Raw genomic sequence first — 15,360 nt, forward strand, 5'->3', positions numbered from 1 at the left:
GAAATGCATACCTTGTAAACGGTTGACAAGGAGGACTCATCAAAATCATATCAAAAGATAAACTGTCAAACTCCTTCAGTGAAATTCCCTGAACAAAGAAGAGATTAAATGATGCATCTTCCATTATGAATGGAATATTATCAAGCTGCAGCCACTCCATCAAGCTGCAGCAGAGGGAGATGGGAAGCAGAGTCATTTCACCAGCTCCTCCCTCGACTGTCACCAGCTGTTTCAGCAGGCTGCCGCAGCGGGAGAGATGGGTAGCAGGGCTGCTCCATCAGCTCCAATGAAAGACCAGCCCCATTGGACCCCTCTTCTCCCTGAACTGTTTCCATTCCAGCTGGTTATTCTAAGAATTACTATTTATCTTTAAGAATTGGCACCCGAGTTTGCTTCTTTTCTTGTCCCTCCCCAGCCTTTTTTCCCTTGTGCCATGTCTGTTAGACTGTAAGCCTGCAGGCAGGGACTGTCTTGTTTTGTTGTTTGTTTATAAGCTACTATGGAAGCTTTGGGGGCCAAAGAGTGGGGTAAAACATGATTTAAAGAAATAATCGTTGTTTTCGAATTACAAATAATTCTGTTCACATTCCACTGTATATATCACCTTAGCTTAAAAAGAGAAGCACCGCTAATTCCAAGTGTGTGTCATAATAACAGCCACCCTCTAACACACACATCACGTTCTTTGCAGATTTACACTTATGGTTAAGTCTTGTCAAAGGGCCAGCCACCATGGTGATGTCAGCAGGAATGTGCACAGCCTGGTGTTTTATGAGCTAATCACTTTAACAGAGCAGCAGAAACAGCTTCAAAATTCTTCCAATGAGATTAACAGGGCAAGAACTACAAAAATAATAAATTAAGAGGAAAAAAACACTTCAAAAACACTTAACAAATTGAAAGTTTAAGCTGATGGACGTGGTAAAAATGTTATTTTTGGAGAAAGTGGGTTAGGTTTAAGCTGTTGTGCTTGCCTTACAATTAAATATCTTCTTCAAAGGAAAACACCTGCAACCCAGAGAAGCATAGTGCTTCTCCATTGCTGGCAGGATTGTTGATTCCTTGCCTATCCAAACCCAAAAATATGATGCTTCCTTACAATGAATTGGGCCAGTGGTCCATTTTACCTGGTCCAGAATTGTGTCCTCTTATTGGCAGGAGGTCCTTGGATAGAGATCTATCCCATTACCTCCTACCTCAGCCTTCCCAAACTGATGCTCTCCAGATGTTTTGGACTTCAACTCCCATCAGATCCAGCCAGCACTGACTAATGGTCAGGAATTCTAGGTGTTGTAGGATAAAAGAACTGGGGGGTACCACATTGGGGAAGGCAGTCCTACCAGATTTTTTTTTAACAAAAATTGCTACGGATTGGATTTGAGATTATGTTATGTATGCATTCTGCCACTAAGCTCCAGCCTTTCCCCACAGCACCATCCACCTGCTCTAACCCACCTTCCCAGGGACCACATGTCAAGGTGCTTTGCAAACTCTTCCAAGTTTTGAGTGCAGTTTGTGATGCCTGCTGTTCAAAATGATAGAGGCTTGGATACTAAGATAAAGTCCCCAGAAGGCAATTTTTCCATCCTCTCCTTCAACTTACAGCAACCTATGCTCCCTCAAAAGCCTCTAAGGAGAATTCTAGGACTCCTCCTGAACAATGCAGGATGGGGTGTGAGGGACTGCTGCATGGAACAAGGTATGGGAAAATGTCCTTCCATGTCCTTCCATGAGCTTCCTTATGTTAATTCAGGGGTGGGCAGAAGGTAGATTTCCAGATGTTTTGGACTTCAGATTCCAGAAGCCGCTGACAGCATGGCCAGTGATCAGGAATGCTGGGAAATGAAGTCTAAAACATCTGGATATCAGCTTTCTGCCCACCCTTGAGTTAACTTACCTTAGGATCCAAGCCAAGGTCAAAATCAATTCAAATGTGCCAAAAGTCTCTCATTGACTATGGTTGTAACAAAACCATGATCTCCCTCCCCCACTTCGCCTTCATATTGTTACAGAAATGCAAGTATAAGGTAGATAATTCAATATGCTTTCTTCTTAAATATGGACTGTTAAGTCAACATTCACTGGGATTAAAGCCAAAAGGTAAAAGATTTTTGATAGCCTGATTTACTCACCTCAATCGTCTTTGGCCACAGTGGTGTGGTAGGGAAGTTGTGCACGTAAACTTCATTAGCCACGGTATTCACATCAACCGCTGCAACAACCTCTGCAGGTATCCCACTTGCTAGAAAGCCAGTGGGGACAATTGAGGGGGGTGGGGGAAAATCCGTTTTAGAATAATAACTTTGGTATTAAAAAAAAAAAAAGAGTTAAGCACCATGTCACCTATGCTCAACTGTGCTGATCTACAACTTGAAATAAAATTGGCAGTCATATGTTCTAATGAAGCTATCACTGGAAAAAGAGAGCCAGTCAGTCTTTAATTTGTAACCACAGAAAACGGCAAGTAAACTTCATTTCCATACTACTCCAATAAGCTACAGAAGCACAGGGGCCCCAAGGTTCTTGAGGTCAATGTGACACTGCATGTTAGAATTGCTGAAATTTAACTACCTGACGACAGCCCTTATTCCCTTGAATCCAGACATGTCTCTGCGGAACTTATTTCTATTTATCAGTTGGCTCCAAGGTCTGTCCTTGACGCTGAATCACATATTCAGGTGTGTGCTGGGGCATATGGAACAATGGTTCACAGGAAGGTCATTGAAGGATGGTTGTGTTCGCCACATGGGAAAAATAATATACGTATGAGCGTAAGTAGGGATGTCGGGGAAATCCACAATGGAATCAAATCAGTTCAGATTTCTTTGAATCCAACCTGCAGACTCCACAGCAGACCGGCTTTTCCTGACTCGCAAAGATTTCACGGACTTGTGGACCAGGTTTTTTTTACTTTCCAGAATTTTAGGCAAATTTAGCCGTAGAAAAATATGTAAAAAAAATTTAAAACCACCTGCCCAAAATGTGCATTTCCCCCATAGGCTAAAGCATGAAAATGCACGGGGGGATTTGTAAATTTTAGCAAATGTGAATTTGCACAAATTTGGGAAATGGGAAAATTCCAATTCCTTCAATGAGCGGGCGATGAAACGAAAGGCACCTGACAATCCACTAAACGCAACTGGAATGAATTTTACAAAATCTGCACATCCCTAAGCATAGGGAAGACTGTGGGGACTCTTGTCAACCAGATGTTAGCATCTGACCTCAAGAGTTTGAGGGTTTAATGCCAAGAAGAAATCCTTTTAATCACTTTTTAGAAACATACAGGAAACAGATGTTAACGAACAGTGATAGGCTTATTATTCCCTCTATTTCCATCATGAAGGCTTAGTGTGCCATCATTTATCTAACCAAAATGGTACCATTCATGCACAAGAGGGAGGTATTAGGAGGGAACCCCAAGGTTGGCAGAAGTGAAAACATCTTTAGGGGAGGAAACCCTAAAAAGAGGAAGGGGAACGATCCCCAAAACATCCCAGTGAGGAGTCTGTATACTCAGTGGCCAAAGAACACTGACTGCTTGGGAAAAACAGAGAACTGTGTACAAGAAGAATGGAATGAAATGGCTGGAATCTTGAACAGGGAGTACGGGGGGCGGGGGGATGCAGTGATATTTTCTGCTACAGATTACTGCTGACGATAGCAACTACTTGTTTTCATAGAGTCATAGAACAGTAGGGTTGGAAGGGGCCTATAAGACCATCGAGTCCAACCCCCTGCTCAATGCAGGAATCCAAGTCAGAGCATCCCCGACAGATGGCTGTCCAGCCATATCTTGGATGCCTCCAGTGTGGGAGAGCCCACCACCTCCCTAGGTAATTGGTTCCATTGTCGTATTGCTCTAACAGTCAGGAAGTTTCTCCTGATGTTCAGCCGGAATCTGGCTTCCTCTAACTTGAGCCCATTAAATGACACCCCCACAGAACCACTGAAGAACAGAATAAGACCCTCGTATGCTCCTCTGAATTCCCCTCAAAAAGGGCTGTATGGATCTCTCAGTCTGGAACCAAGATATCTGAAGCACTGTCTTCTCCCAAGTCAACCTGCCCTGCAATCACGTTTGCTTTCTGAGAGCTTTTCTACATGAGGCTGTTAATTGCTGTATTTCCTTTCAGTTTCATTGCAGAACTGAGATCTGAGCTCAACACAAAGAGCTTTTCTTTTCCTGCTTTTCAAGTAGAAGACAATAGACAAGTAGAAACAGTGCTTTCAGAAATAATACCCTATTTTCCCAGTTCTAAAAAAAAAAAAAAAAGTGCTCTGAAAAAGCAGAAGCGAAAATGAAGAAACACGATGTCATCTAAAGAACCCGTAAACAACCATGAGTAAGGAATTACAAGCGCACAATAAATCCCTCATGTAGAAAAGCAGAGATGCTTCTCAAGGTACCTTCAGCTTCAGAAGTAAGTTTGTTTCTTAAAATAAATCAATAAGACCAGTGTGCTTTTTAAGGTATAGATTTTGCCTAGAATGTCGGAGCAGTTTCCCTGAGTAGCAGCAATGAACAAGGATGTTTTTGGTGAGCTTGTTTGACCTTTTGGAATACTTACAGCTTGTGGAAATCTGGGTAGGAAGATGGAAAAGGGAAATGGAAATCAGAATTGAGGGTGACCATGGTGGGAGCCACTGCCTGTGGGACATCCATTTGGAGTTCTCTCTTTGCGTAGAGCAGACAAGGGTGTTAAGACTATGAATGGGTTAATGCCTCTTTAATAAAGCTCCAGAGGAAAGAGGGAACTTTGCAAGAGGGAGGGGAAAGGCTGATTCTCTTTTAGTTAGTTCTGATGAGTGACCTGAACGCTGTGTGAGCTTTTGCAGAGCTGTCAAAGGGTTCTTCTAGTTCCTCGAATTTGTAGCTGTGAAGCTCTGCCACAGTACATGATCAGCACACATCTTAGCCTGGGAGGAAGAGTGGGGAGGAGCCATAAGAAAGATAAGTCTGGTTATGCCTGATCCTATGGGTATTTATGGATTTACCTAGAAATAATTCCCATTGAGTTCCATGGGTCTACTTCCTTTCAACTATGCCTAGGGTCATCACATCTGACTACCTCATGCTTGCCCTGGGACAGGAAAAAAAAGTAAACACCACCACATCAGACTATCCAGTCCTCAGCAATTGTGTCTACCTTTGCACAGGAGCTGTGAGTCAGGCAAAAGCTGCAATGCACCCAAAATGGCTGCCACCAGAGCAAACAAGAAATGCCTTCTTTGGAAAAATAAATGACACACTATGGTGACTTCTACATTTTCTTCCTGGACAGAAAATACAGTTTTTGTGTCAATATACATAGGATCAAGCTGTAAGCCTCAGTTTTGGTGCACACACGCAAAAGGCACTTAGCAGCCAAAAGAAGGGCTATAGGACCTTAATATTGCTGTCAACTTGAGCCCATTTTTGAAGCTTTCAAAAAGCCCAAACGTAATGGGTTCAGTGACCTATGAATTGCAGCACTGCCCACAGCCACTATTATTACCACAAACACATTTCATGCTCAAGACCACAACAATGACACTTATTTCATAAAAACTGGTAAGGCTCATATCTAGAACAGCCACCTTTTTATAGGCCCTGATCACAGCAGCCTAAGATACTCAAATTAAGCTTGGTGAAGTTTTTTTCTGCCCTGGATATAAGTGATAAAATTTTCATGTGCTATATTTACATATTCTACAGTTACAGAAGCAGTAAAAAAGAAGAAGTGGCAACTCTACTTCTAACTAAAATTAAAGCAAGGAAGAACTATATTTGATGGCTATGAACTGAGCCTGCACCTCAAAGCTTAAATTCAAGTAATCCTGCATATTCAAGAGGTTTGGCAGCATTGCTTCTCATACTTAATAGTAAACATGATGTAAATCTCTTGGGGAAGAGACAACAGGTGATCAGATATAAAAACCCAACTGCAATAAACATTTCTAAAATAATCACATTTTATTGTCTCGCTTAACATTCTAGACAAGTAGCAATAATAGTATTTTGTACCTATATTAATCTCATGTATATACCATGCTCTCCTACAGGGATAACCACAATACCTGAGATTACAAATCAGGTAAGTTAACACTGACACCTAGTGTGGGGTAATAAAGCAGCTTCAGCAGATCAATTCTCAATATGTAAACAAATGTAAAGTCTACAATGTGGTATCTAACACCAACACAATAGCTAGATCAAGGGTCCCCAACCTTTTTGGACCCGTGGGCATATTTGTGAATTTGAGAAACTGCTGTGGGCACCACCACAAAATACCTAATCAGTGGATCACTGCTTGGGCATCTACCTGTCATGTCTATGGATCTTAGGCTGCATTTTATTCAGCAAAATCTTTTGTTTCATGACTACTGGACATGACTACCACAACATCTCTTTAATAAGGGATTGTCTACTTTGGTTAATTACTGGCAGTGCAATAAATACACTAATGCTTCTTTCAAACATATGCTTTGGCAATGTCCAGTAGTTGCTTCTTTTGGGGAGGAGATTATTACACAGATAAATTTTGGACTGGAACAGTCTTTAATACTCACTGATATACATGCTCTTTTAAATTATTTACCTGCTTCATGGAAATTAACAAATGCCAGCATAAATTGATTCTGCACACATTTTTGACAGCTAAGAGACTGATACTACAACATTGGAAGGATAAACAGTCACCTCTTACAACGCAATGGACTGAGGACCTTACAATGCTTTCAATATTTGAATGGGTGGCATATAGATGCCACCTTCAAAGGGATACTTATTTGGATATTTGGTCTGCTTTTGTTGAAGCCTACGTATAATTGCTAGAAAGTCGTATGGATTTCATATGTATTTATTTCTATGGATACATACAAAGACATGTACGTATATTTAAAAAAACCAGGGGAAAAGTTTTGTCGGTTGGGGACCCCTCCACAGGTGCCATTGGAGGGGTCTGTGGGTGGGAGACCCCATAAACTAGATTATGATGCACTGGAAAGAAGGGATATTTCCTTGATATGTGTTTTATTTACCCTGTCCAGATTTTTAAATGCTATTTGGCAGTAACCAAGATGCCAAGTTGTACACTACAGAGACATATCTGTGGCTATGTTCTGGCCATTTTCTTACATATGCTTTTAAAACACAATTAGTGGGGGAAAGGTTACAATCCTTTAAGAAACCAGTAAATCAGTAAATCTCTGAATGTGAAAAAAAACCCCACAGAGACAATAACAGTTGATCTACAAATTAAAAAATCACATGATTATTTTTATCACATGAAATATGCTGTTCCTTGTAATGCAATTCTTCCCATGGCAAGAATTACAACATGATCACCCTGCTCAGCAAGGGCTTTTTAATCACAAGCCATACTCTAGAAAATTCCAAGAGCAGTGAAATTGACTAGACTAATGCAACTAGCTTCTGTCGGTTTCACTTGGAAGGAATATATAACATACCTAGAAGGAAAGAAGAGGAAAGACAAGAAGACAAAACATTCTTGACTTGGGTAGGTTGCTACGATGAACAGATCTGTGTGCGTGCATGTTATGTTCTCTTTTTGAAGGCAACCTATCAATATCCATGCAAATTTCACACATCAATGGACACATTCCCCTCCCCACGCCCTGTAGCAGAGGTTCTCTGTGGTCTGGTTAACACAGTGGTGGGGAAAACAGTGGGAAACTGGTAAAAGCCTTAGACATGTACAGCCTTTCACCCAGTCAAGCAGCACTGAGATCACCAAGAGGCTAATAGCAAATAGCCCATCAGCACAGAAATGGGACTGCTGTTGCTGTCTTCTCAACAATGGAGACCCCCAACCTTGCATCTGGCACCAGAGCAATGCTGTGAGAGAGATACCATAGGTCAAGTGAGGCCAACCCCAGATTCAGCTCATCTAAAGAGTAAGTACTTTCTGCAGCTCATATTCCATCAAATTAGACTTGTCCAGAATCAACGGTTTGATACCTTTGCCATCAGCAGTGCTCTTTTTAAGAGCATTGCAAGGACAGTTTTCCCCCAAAAGTAAAAATGTAAACATAGTTGTCTTTACTTTCCAGCTTAAAAGAGCAAAGAAAGCAAAGAAACTGAAACCAGATGATTATGAGAAAAACAATGAAGGGACTCTGCCAGGTTGGAATGAATGAATGAATAAATAAATATTTCACAAAATGGGAACAAATTAATGCATATACCTTAACCCACACGCTCCAACCTTCTCTACAAAATTAGCTTAAACAAAGATCTGTTTCTCTTCCCAGGTATTAATTGTTCAAAACAAATACTGAGTTTTATAGTTAATATGGAAGTGTGACAAAAATTTTATAGCAACGAGCCATCCAAACACCATCATGCTCCTTTTTAAAAGTTTACCATACATTTCTCAAGGACACCAGAATGCAAATGATGCCACTGTCATTTGTTATTTAAATTTCAATTGGCATTTAACCCATCGAGTGTCTCTGGAGCCACCCCACCAAATAAGTGCACAAGTTTCTCGTACAGACCAAGTTCTGTATGATCTGCTCCAGTTAGTAGGATTACAAAAGGAACTCAGCCATAAAGTTTGGATTTATTATAACTGATGTATTTGATGCACACCCACAAGAAAAGAAATGTAAATTTTGGCCTTCACAGCATGGCAACAATTGTTCATCATCAATATCCATGCGCCTAAGATTTAAATGGAAGATTCAGAAGTGAATAGCATTCTGTTTAATATTCTGAGACTCCCCTAGTTGTTAGATGACTAAGGCTTTTGCGCCAGATAGTACAAATGTCATATTTAGTTGCTAACTAACATGTTTAAATTATTAAAGCAACCAGTTAGTATTCAAACTTGTGCAGGGAGTATATACGTTAGGGAAACTTGACTTAAACAGAATATTTTGATTGGCTGGGGGAGAGGTAATTAAAATCACCTTGATGTAAATCAGTCCACCTATTTCCTAAATCTTTACAGCCCAGTTTTAACGCCTATTTAAATCATGAGTAAATTAAATAAATACCTTCACTGAGGACTTCAGATTTCCCAGGTTCAAATCCATACTAAACCATTAATCTCATTGGGTGACATTGGGCCATCATTCTCTCTCCGCCTAACCTACCACACAGGGTTGTGAGGATAAAATGGCAGTGTGGGGGAGAGAAGAGAACCTTGTATGGCACCTTCTTGGAGGAAAGGTGGGATATAAATGCAATAAAATAAATTAAATGTATCAGGCTATTAGTATTTTTACATTACAATGTTAAAGTACACTATGCTCAGCATCCAAGGCCCTCCTCCAGGTGCCTCCTTCAAGGGAGGCTCAGACGGCAACAACATGAGAAAGGCCTTTTCGGTGGTGACCCCCCCAATTTTGAAATGATCTCCCCAATGAGGCCTGCCTGGAACCAACACTATGTTTTCAGTGCTAGTTAAAAACTGCTCTCTTCTCCCAGGTATTTGGCAGCATATAATGAGTTTAATTACATCTTGGACTGTCTTTGGCCAATTGTTTAAAAAATCATTTTTAGATATATGTTGTCTCTGTGTGTTATCTGTCTACATGTTATTAGGCAAATGCTCTTTTGTACTTCGTGTAATGTATTTTAATTTTTTTAATTTTTGTGAACTGCCCAGAGAGCTTCGGCTATGCGGCGGTACAGAAATATAACAAATGAAATGACATGAAAGTATTTCTGAAATCAAGAAGGTTTTAAGGTGTTATTAGTATTGTATGCCGCCTAGAGTGGCCGGGTAGCCGGCCAGATGGGCAGCGAATAAATCATATACATAAATAAATAAAAACAGTCTATGTGAAGATGCTAGTAAATATATTTCGACACAGAAGGGTCTCAAGGGTGTCATATTGCCCATGTTCAACCCATTGTAATCCTTAAAGGATCTTTTTCACTTACTAAGGGTGCAATCCTATGCATGTTTAGACAGAAAAAAGTCCTATAACTCCTGCATGCTAGCTGGGGAATGCTGGGAGTTGTATGACTTTCTTCTGTATAAACAAGCGTAGGATTGCACCCGAAGTATTTCCAACCTACCAACTTTTACATGCTACTGAACTTTGCACAGGTGATGAACAAAAACAGGGAAACAGCATTACTATGATTATTCTATAAAAAACTAGAACAGACTATTTTTTCCATGGTTCTAAATGGACAGCCTAATCCAGTGTGTATTTTCTTAGAAGTTTCATTGAGTTCAGAAGGACTTACTCTCAAGTACATGTTCATAACGTTGCAGCTTGTTGCTCCCTTCTGGAAGGCATTTATACGTGATTCAGATAGAGCCATTAATTTCATAAAGCGCCTTGTTCAGATATGGAAGGTATTGTAAATATTTGGAAATATGTACCACCCACAGAAAATGTTCCACTTTTGCTCACTAACGATTTGGTGCTCACTAACAATTTGGGAGTAGCGACAGCTATGCAAAATGCTACCTCTGAATTTGGATACAATGAATTGTGCTGGCTTTACTAGGAAAGATATCCACTGGCTCATTTTTTAAATCTGTTTTTCCACTGCCATCAGCCAAAATTGGGAAAAAGCGGGTAAACAGACTGAATGTACAATCAGATAAGCTTTCCAGAAAAAAAAGATTTGTAACACTTCTGTTAAAGTAACGGTGATCTCCCCCCACTACATCTACTGATATGACAGACTGATAATTAGGAGTTAATCATAGTCAACATTTAAAAACTTTATTCATGTGTCTTGGAACACCCCTGCCCCCACCTGCTGAACAGGTAGGTGCAGCTTGCATTAGTTTATGGGGATATAACACTTCCAGTTGATTGGACCAGCTATCTTGACAGCATCATCTTCTGCCCCTCCAGCTAGATGCTATAGAGACCAACTAGGTGTGCAGAAGTAGACCATAAATGGGCTATCCAGCCCTGCTGGATGAGACCAAAGGCCTATCTAATCCAGCATCTGCTTCCCATTGACGTTAACCAGATGCCAAGTAAAGCCAGTCCCTTTCTGCCTCTACTAGGCATATCTACGCTCGTTACAGGGAGTCAGCCATGCAGAGTCCCTACTGGCCCCAACTGAAATTGTCAAAAACCATGAAGTTGGCAAGGGTCACAGGCAACAGCACCCCGCACATGTAGATTCTGAGCCCAATCAGAGCCAATGGGATGTGACACATGAGTGATATGAATGTGATAGGACAGGGAATGTGCTAGGAACATGACAGGATAGGGCCTCCACATGTTGTTGGACAACTCCCATCACCTCTGACCACTGGCCATGCTGGCTAGGGCTGATGAGAATTGTCTGTCTCAAGGGCCACACTTTCCTTGCCCCTGTGCTCGGGACTGGGGAGCAGTTCTGGATCAGGTGATGGGATTGTAGCTCAGCAGTAGAGGACATAAGAAGGGCCATGCTGGATCCAACCAAGGGCTCATCTAGTCCAGCATTCTATTCACACAGTGGCCAACCAGCTGCCCATGGGAAACCCACAAGCAGGACATGAATGCTACAGCACCCTCCCACCCATGTTTCCCAGCAACTGGTATACATAGGATCACTGCCTCTGGTACTGGAGGTAGCACATAGCCATCGGGACTAGTAGCCACAGATAGCCTTTTCATCTAGGAATTTGTCCAACCCATCCATTAAAGCCATCCAAATTGGCAGCCATCACTACATCCTGTGGTAGCGAATTCCATAGTTTGACTAGGTGCTATGTGAAAAAGTACTTCCTCCTATGGGACCTGAATCTCTCACCAATCAACTTCATGGGATGACCCCGGGTTCTAGTATTTTGAGAGAGGGAGAAAAAATGCCTCCCTATCCACATTCTCTACATCATGCATAATTTGTAGAACTCTATCATGTCTCCCCTTACCCTTCCTTTTTCCAAGCTAAAACAATCCCAGCTGCTGTAACCTTCTCTCACAAGGGAGACGCTTCACGTGCAGAAGGGCCCAGGTCCAGCCTGTGCAATCTCCACTTTAGATGGCCAGGTAGCAGGCGGTGACCTCTGTGGGAGGCTCTGGAGAGCCCCTGGCAGCTCTGCTTGAGACAATACTGGGTAAAGGTGCAGTCCTATGCATGTTTAGACAGCAAGAAGTCCTACAACTCCCAGCATTCCCCAGCCAGCTTGGTTCTTCCAGAGCATAGTCTGAAGGCACATGAGGCAGCCACCTTGCTGAAGCTAAGCAGGTCTGGGTCTGGTCAGTGCTTGGAGGAGAGACCACCTGGGAACCACGTGTACCCACCTTGAGTTCCACAGTGGAAGGAAGGTGGGATATAAATGTAATAAATAAATAAAGTTGTAGGACTTCTTTCTGTTTAAACATGCATAGGATCGTGCCCTTAGATGCTCTAGATGTTAGACTTGTGATAAGGCAGCTTCCTGCAGTCCTAGAATAGGTCCAAACAATCACAATTATTTATTAACTTATAATTATTTATTTCATTTAGTACATTTCCTTACTGCCCAACAGCTGAAGGTCTCTGGGAGGTTCACAACAATTAAATGCTTGAAAAAGACCCAAACATCACCACCTTTTCTTTTCTCTGGCATTGATTGCTGCCTGAGAGACCAGAAACACAGATAGTTTTCCAAATCATTGCACGTTCAATGTACTGGAGCTGAGTCAGTCTAAAAGTGCCTTTAAAAGCATCCTGATGCACGGAAAACATTTGGGGGGGGGGCAGGGAAAGAGAGAAGGGGGATGCCCTATCACTTTTATCGCCATGCTTGCAAAGTCATCTTGTGTCTCACAGGCTCCTGCTAATGTCACAGGAGCAAGTCCACTAAAAAAAAGTTGGCAACCTTACTGTGTGCATAGGGTAATGGGGTTTTCCTATCAAACTGTAAAAGGCCAGGAGCTGGCAGCCAAAGCAGCAGCCCAGAAAGATAAGGAATTCCAGAGCAGAAGGAAAAACAACAGCCAATCGTCCTTCAACTTTAAGGACCTTAAAGCAGCTTTTTCCGCAATCCTTGGTGCCTTCCAGGGGTTTTAGACTACAACTCCCACAATTCCTAACCATTGCTCTTGGTGACTGGGGCTAGTCGAAGACCAAAATATCTGGAGGGCACCACTTTGGGGAAGAGTGACTTTCAAAACCATTTTCCCCTGGTGCCCCTCAGACGTTGGGACTACAATTCCCGCCCCGCCCCAGTCCACGCTGGCTCAGGGGTAGTGGGAGCTGTAGTCCGACACATCTGGAGGGCATGAGGTTGGTGAAGAGGCTGGGGAACGTGTGTCCCTCCTGACGTTGCTAGGCTGCAACTCGCATCAGCCCTAGCCTGCCTGGGGAATAGCCCGGGACGACGGGGGTTGCAGTCCAACACTATCTGGAGCGCCATACGCTCCCTGCCTCTCGAAGGCTAGCCGGTTAGTGGCAGCGTTCGCCATAAGGAAGCCTGCCTTTCCGGCCTGTGTGGCTGCAGCTTCCCCGAGCCTGGGCGGCCGACGCGCGTCGTTCCCCCGCCCCGACGCCGCGCAAGGAGCCCCGTGCTTTGTTGCAGCAGCAGCTCAGGGCGGGAAACGCAGCACTACCTCGCAGGGCCTGGTGCATCCCTCCGATCCCGCTGTAGAGCTCCAGCACCCGGACCGGCTCCATGCTCGCTCGCCTCCTCCTCCTTCCGCAGCGCCGCTAACCGGGGCCATCGGAACATCCCCGCCGACAGCCGCACGCAGCAGATCGCCATTTGTTCCGGCGCTCTTCGGTTCCCGCTGCCTTTCCCGGGAAGGGCGCAGTCCTGCGCGTGTTTAGACAGAAAATAGCCCTACGTACCTCACAGCATGTTTTAAGAACCCGCAAGTTTCTAGCCCGTAAGGGCGCAATCCCATGCATATTTAGACAGCAAGCCCTACCGCTCCCATCATGTCCCAAGCTATAGGGCATGCTGGGAGTCGTAGTTCTTTTTTATATCTAAACATACGTAGAATTGAGCCCCAAAGAGCTTTTCTCCGTCTCGGCAGGTGGCCGCTCTTTCCTCGCGCGACCCGATTAGACGGGAAGACACCCCGCTGCGACTCACTAGTTCGGAGTCCACTTCCCCACCCCGCAGCCGCTCCAGGCGAGGTTCAAACACCTGCATGTGTAACATGCTACACTTGATTGCATTACAGTGCAGTCTTATGCACATCTACTCAGAAGTGTAATTAGGGCTGCAACCTATTTAGGGTACAATCCTGTACGCACTTGCCCCCACTTTTGGGTAGATGTGCGTAAGAGTGCCCTGTCATAGACAAAAAGTATTCTCGCCCTCGGTAGAAGGATTAAAAAAAGGATCAGAAACAGCAAAAAAAGTTGCAATAATGCATACAATAAGGGTTACCTTTTTTATTGCCACTGTGCCTTTAAGAGCAGCCTGACACAGGAAATAAAACAGGTAGAGCCGTTCCTAACAAGGCCAACGGAAAGAGTAGTTTCATTTTCTAAATACACACCTGTCAGTGCAATTAAAGGCACGGGAGCAGGGCTAGAAAAAACAGAAGTTGGCAAGCTTAGCCTTTATTTGAGTTCCCAAGTGTGCCATCCTATATACATATTTTTAAGGAGTAAACCTTTTTGAGAAGCAACAGTAAGAACCAGACATGGAACAACCAATTGGTTCAAAATTGGGAAAGGAGTATGACAAGGCTGCATATTGTCACCCTGCTTATTTAACTTATATGCAGAGCACATCATGAGAAATGCCGGGTTGGATGAATCACAGGTTGGAATTAAGATTGCCAGGAGAATTATCAACAACCCCAGATAAACAGCCGATACCACCCTAATGGCAGAAAGCGAAGAGGATCTAAAGAGCCTCTTGTTGAGGGTGAAAGAGGAGAGTGCAAAAGCTGGTTTGAAGCTCAACATTAAAAAAACTAAGATCATGGCATCTGGCCCCATCACTTCCTGGCATATAGAAGGGGAAGAAATGGAAGCAGTGACAGATTTTACTTTCTTGGGCTCCAAGATCACCACAGACAGTGACTATAGCCATGAAATTAAAAGACGCTTGCTCCTTGGGAGGAAAGCTATGGCAAACCTAGACAGCACAGTAAGAAGCAGAGACATCACCTTGCCGACAAAGGTTAGTATAATCAAAGCTATGGTTTTCCCAGTAGCAACATATGGCTGTGAGAGCTGGACTATAAGGAAGGCTGAGCGCCGAAGAATTGATGCCTTCGAACTGTGGTGCTGGAGAAGACTCTTACGAGTCCCCTGGACTGCAAGGAGGTCAAATCAGTCCATCCTAAAGGAAATCAACCCTGAGTGCTCATTGGAAGAACAGATACTGAAGCTGAAGCTCAAATATTTTGGCCACCTAATGCGAAGAGAAAAGTCCCTGGAAAAGACCCTGATGCTGGGAAAGACTGAAGGCAAAAGGAGAAGGGGACGGCAGAGGATGAGAT

General features: G+C 43.2%; 1 protein-coding gene across 3 annotated transcripts in view; it reads right to left on the reverse strand.

Annotated features, from left to right (window-relative positions):
- Nucleotides 1-13,599, reverse strand: part of TRDMT1 (tRNA aspartic acid methyltransferase 1) — a 34,911-nt gene extending 21,312 nt beyond the window's left edge. For 2 of the 3 annotated variants that reach the window (XM_084858993.1, XM_084858994.1), the window contains exons 1-3: nt 13,510-13,599; nt 2,133-2,242; nt 12-88 (exon numbers count right to left, since the gene is read on the reverse strand). In XM_084858993.1, the coding sequence (XP_084715119.1) occupies nt 12-88; nt 2,133-2,242; nt 13,510-13,573 (251 nt within the window). In that variant the 5' untranslated portion in view covers nt 13,574-13,599. The remainder of the gene's footprint in view (nt 1-11; nt 89-2,132; nt 2,243-13,509) is intronic. The other variant, XM_084858995.1, reaches the window with a different exon arrangement.
- Between the last annotated feature and the right edge of the window lie 1,761 nt (nt 13,600-15,360).

This window comes from Heloderma suspectum, chromosome 5 (genome assembly GCF_057233095.1).
Source record: "Heloderma suspectum isolate Gila_16-S chromosome 5, 16-S_ref, whole genome shotgun sequence".
In the NCBI taxonomy this organism is placed as follows: domain Eukaryota; kingdom Metazoa; phylum Chordata; class Lepidosauria; order Squamata; family Helodermatidae; genus Heloderma; species Heloderma suspectum.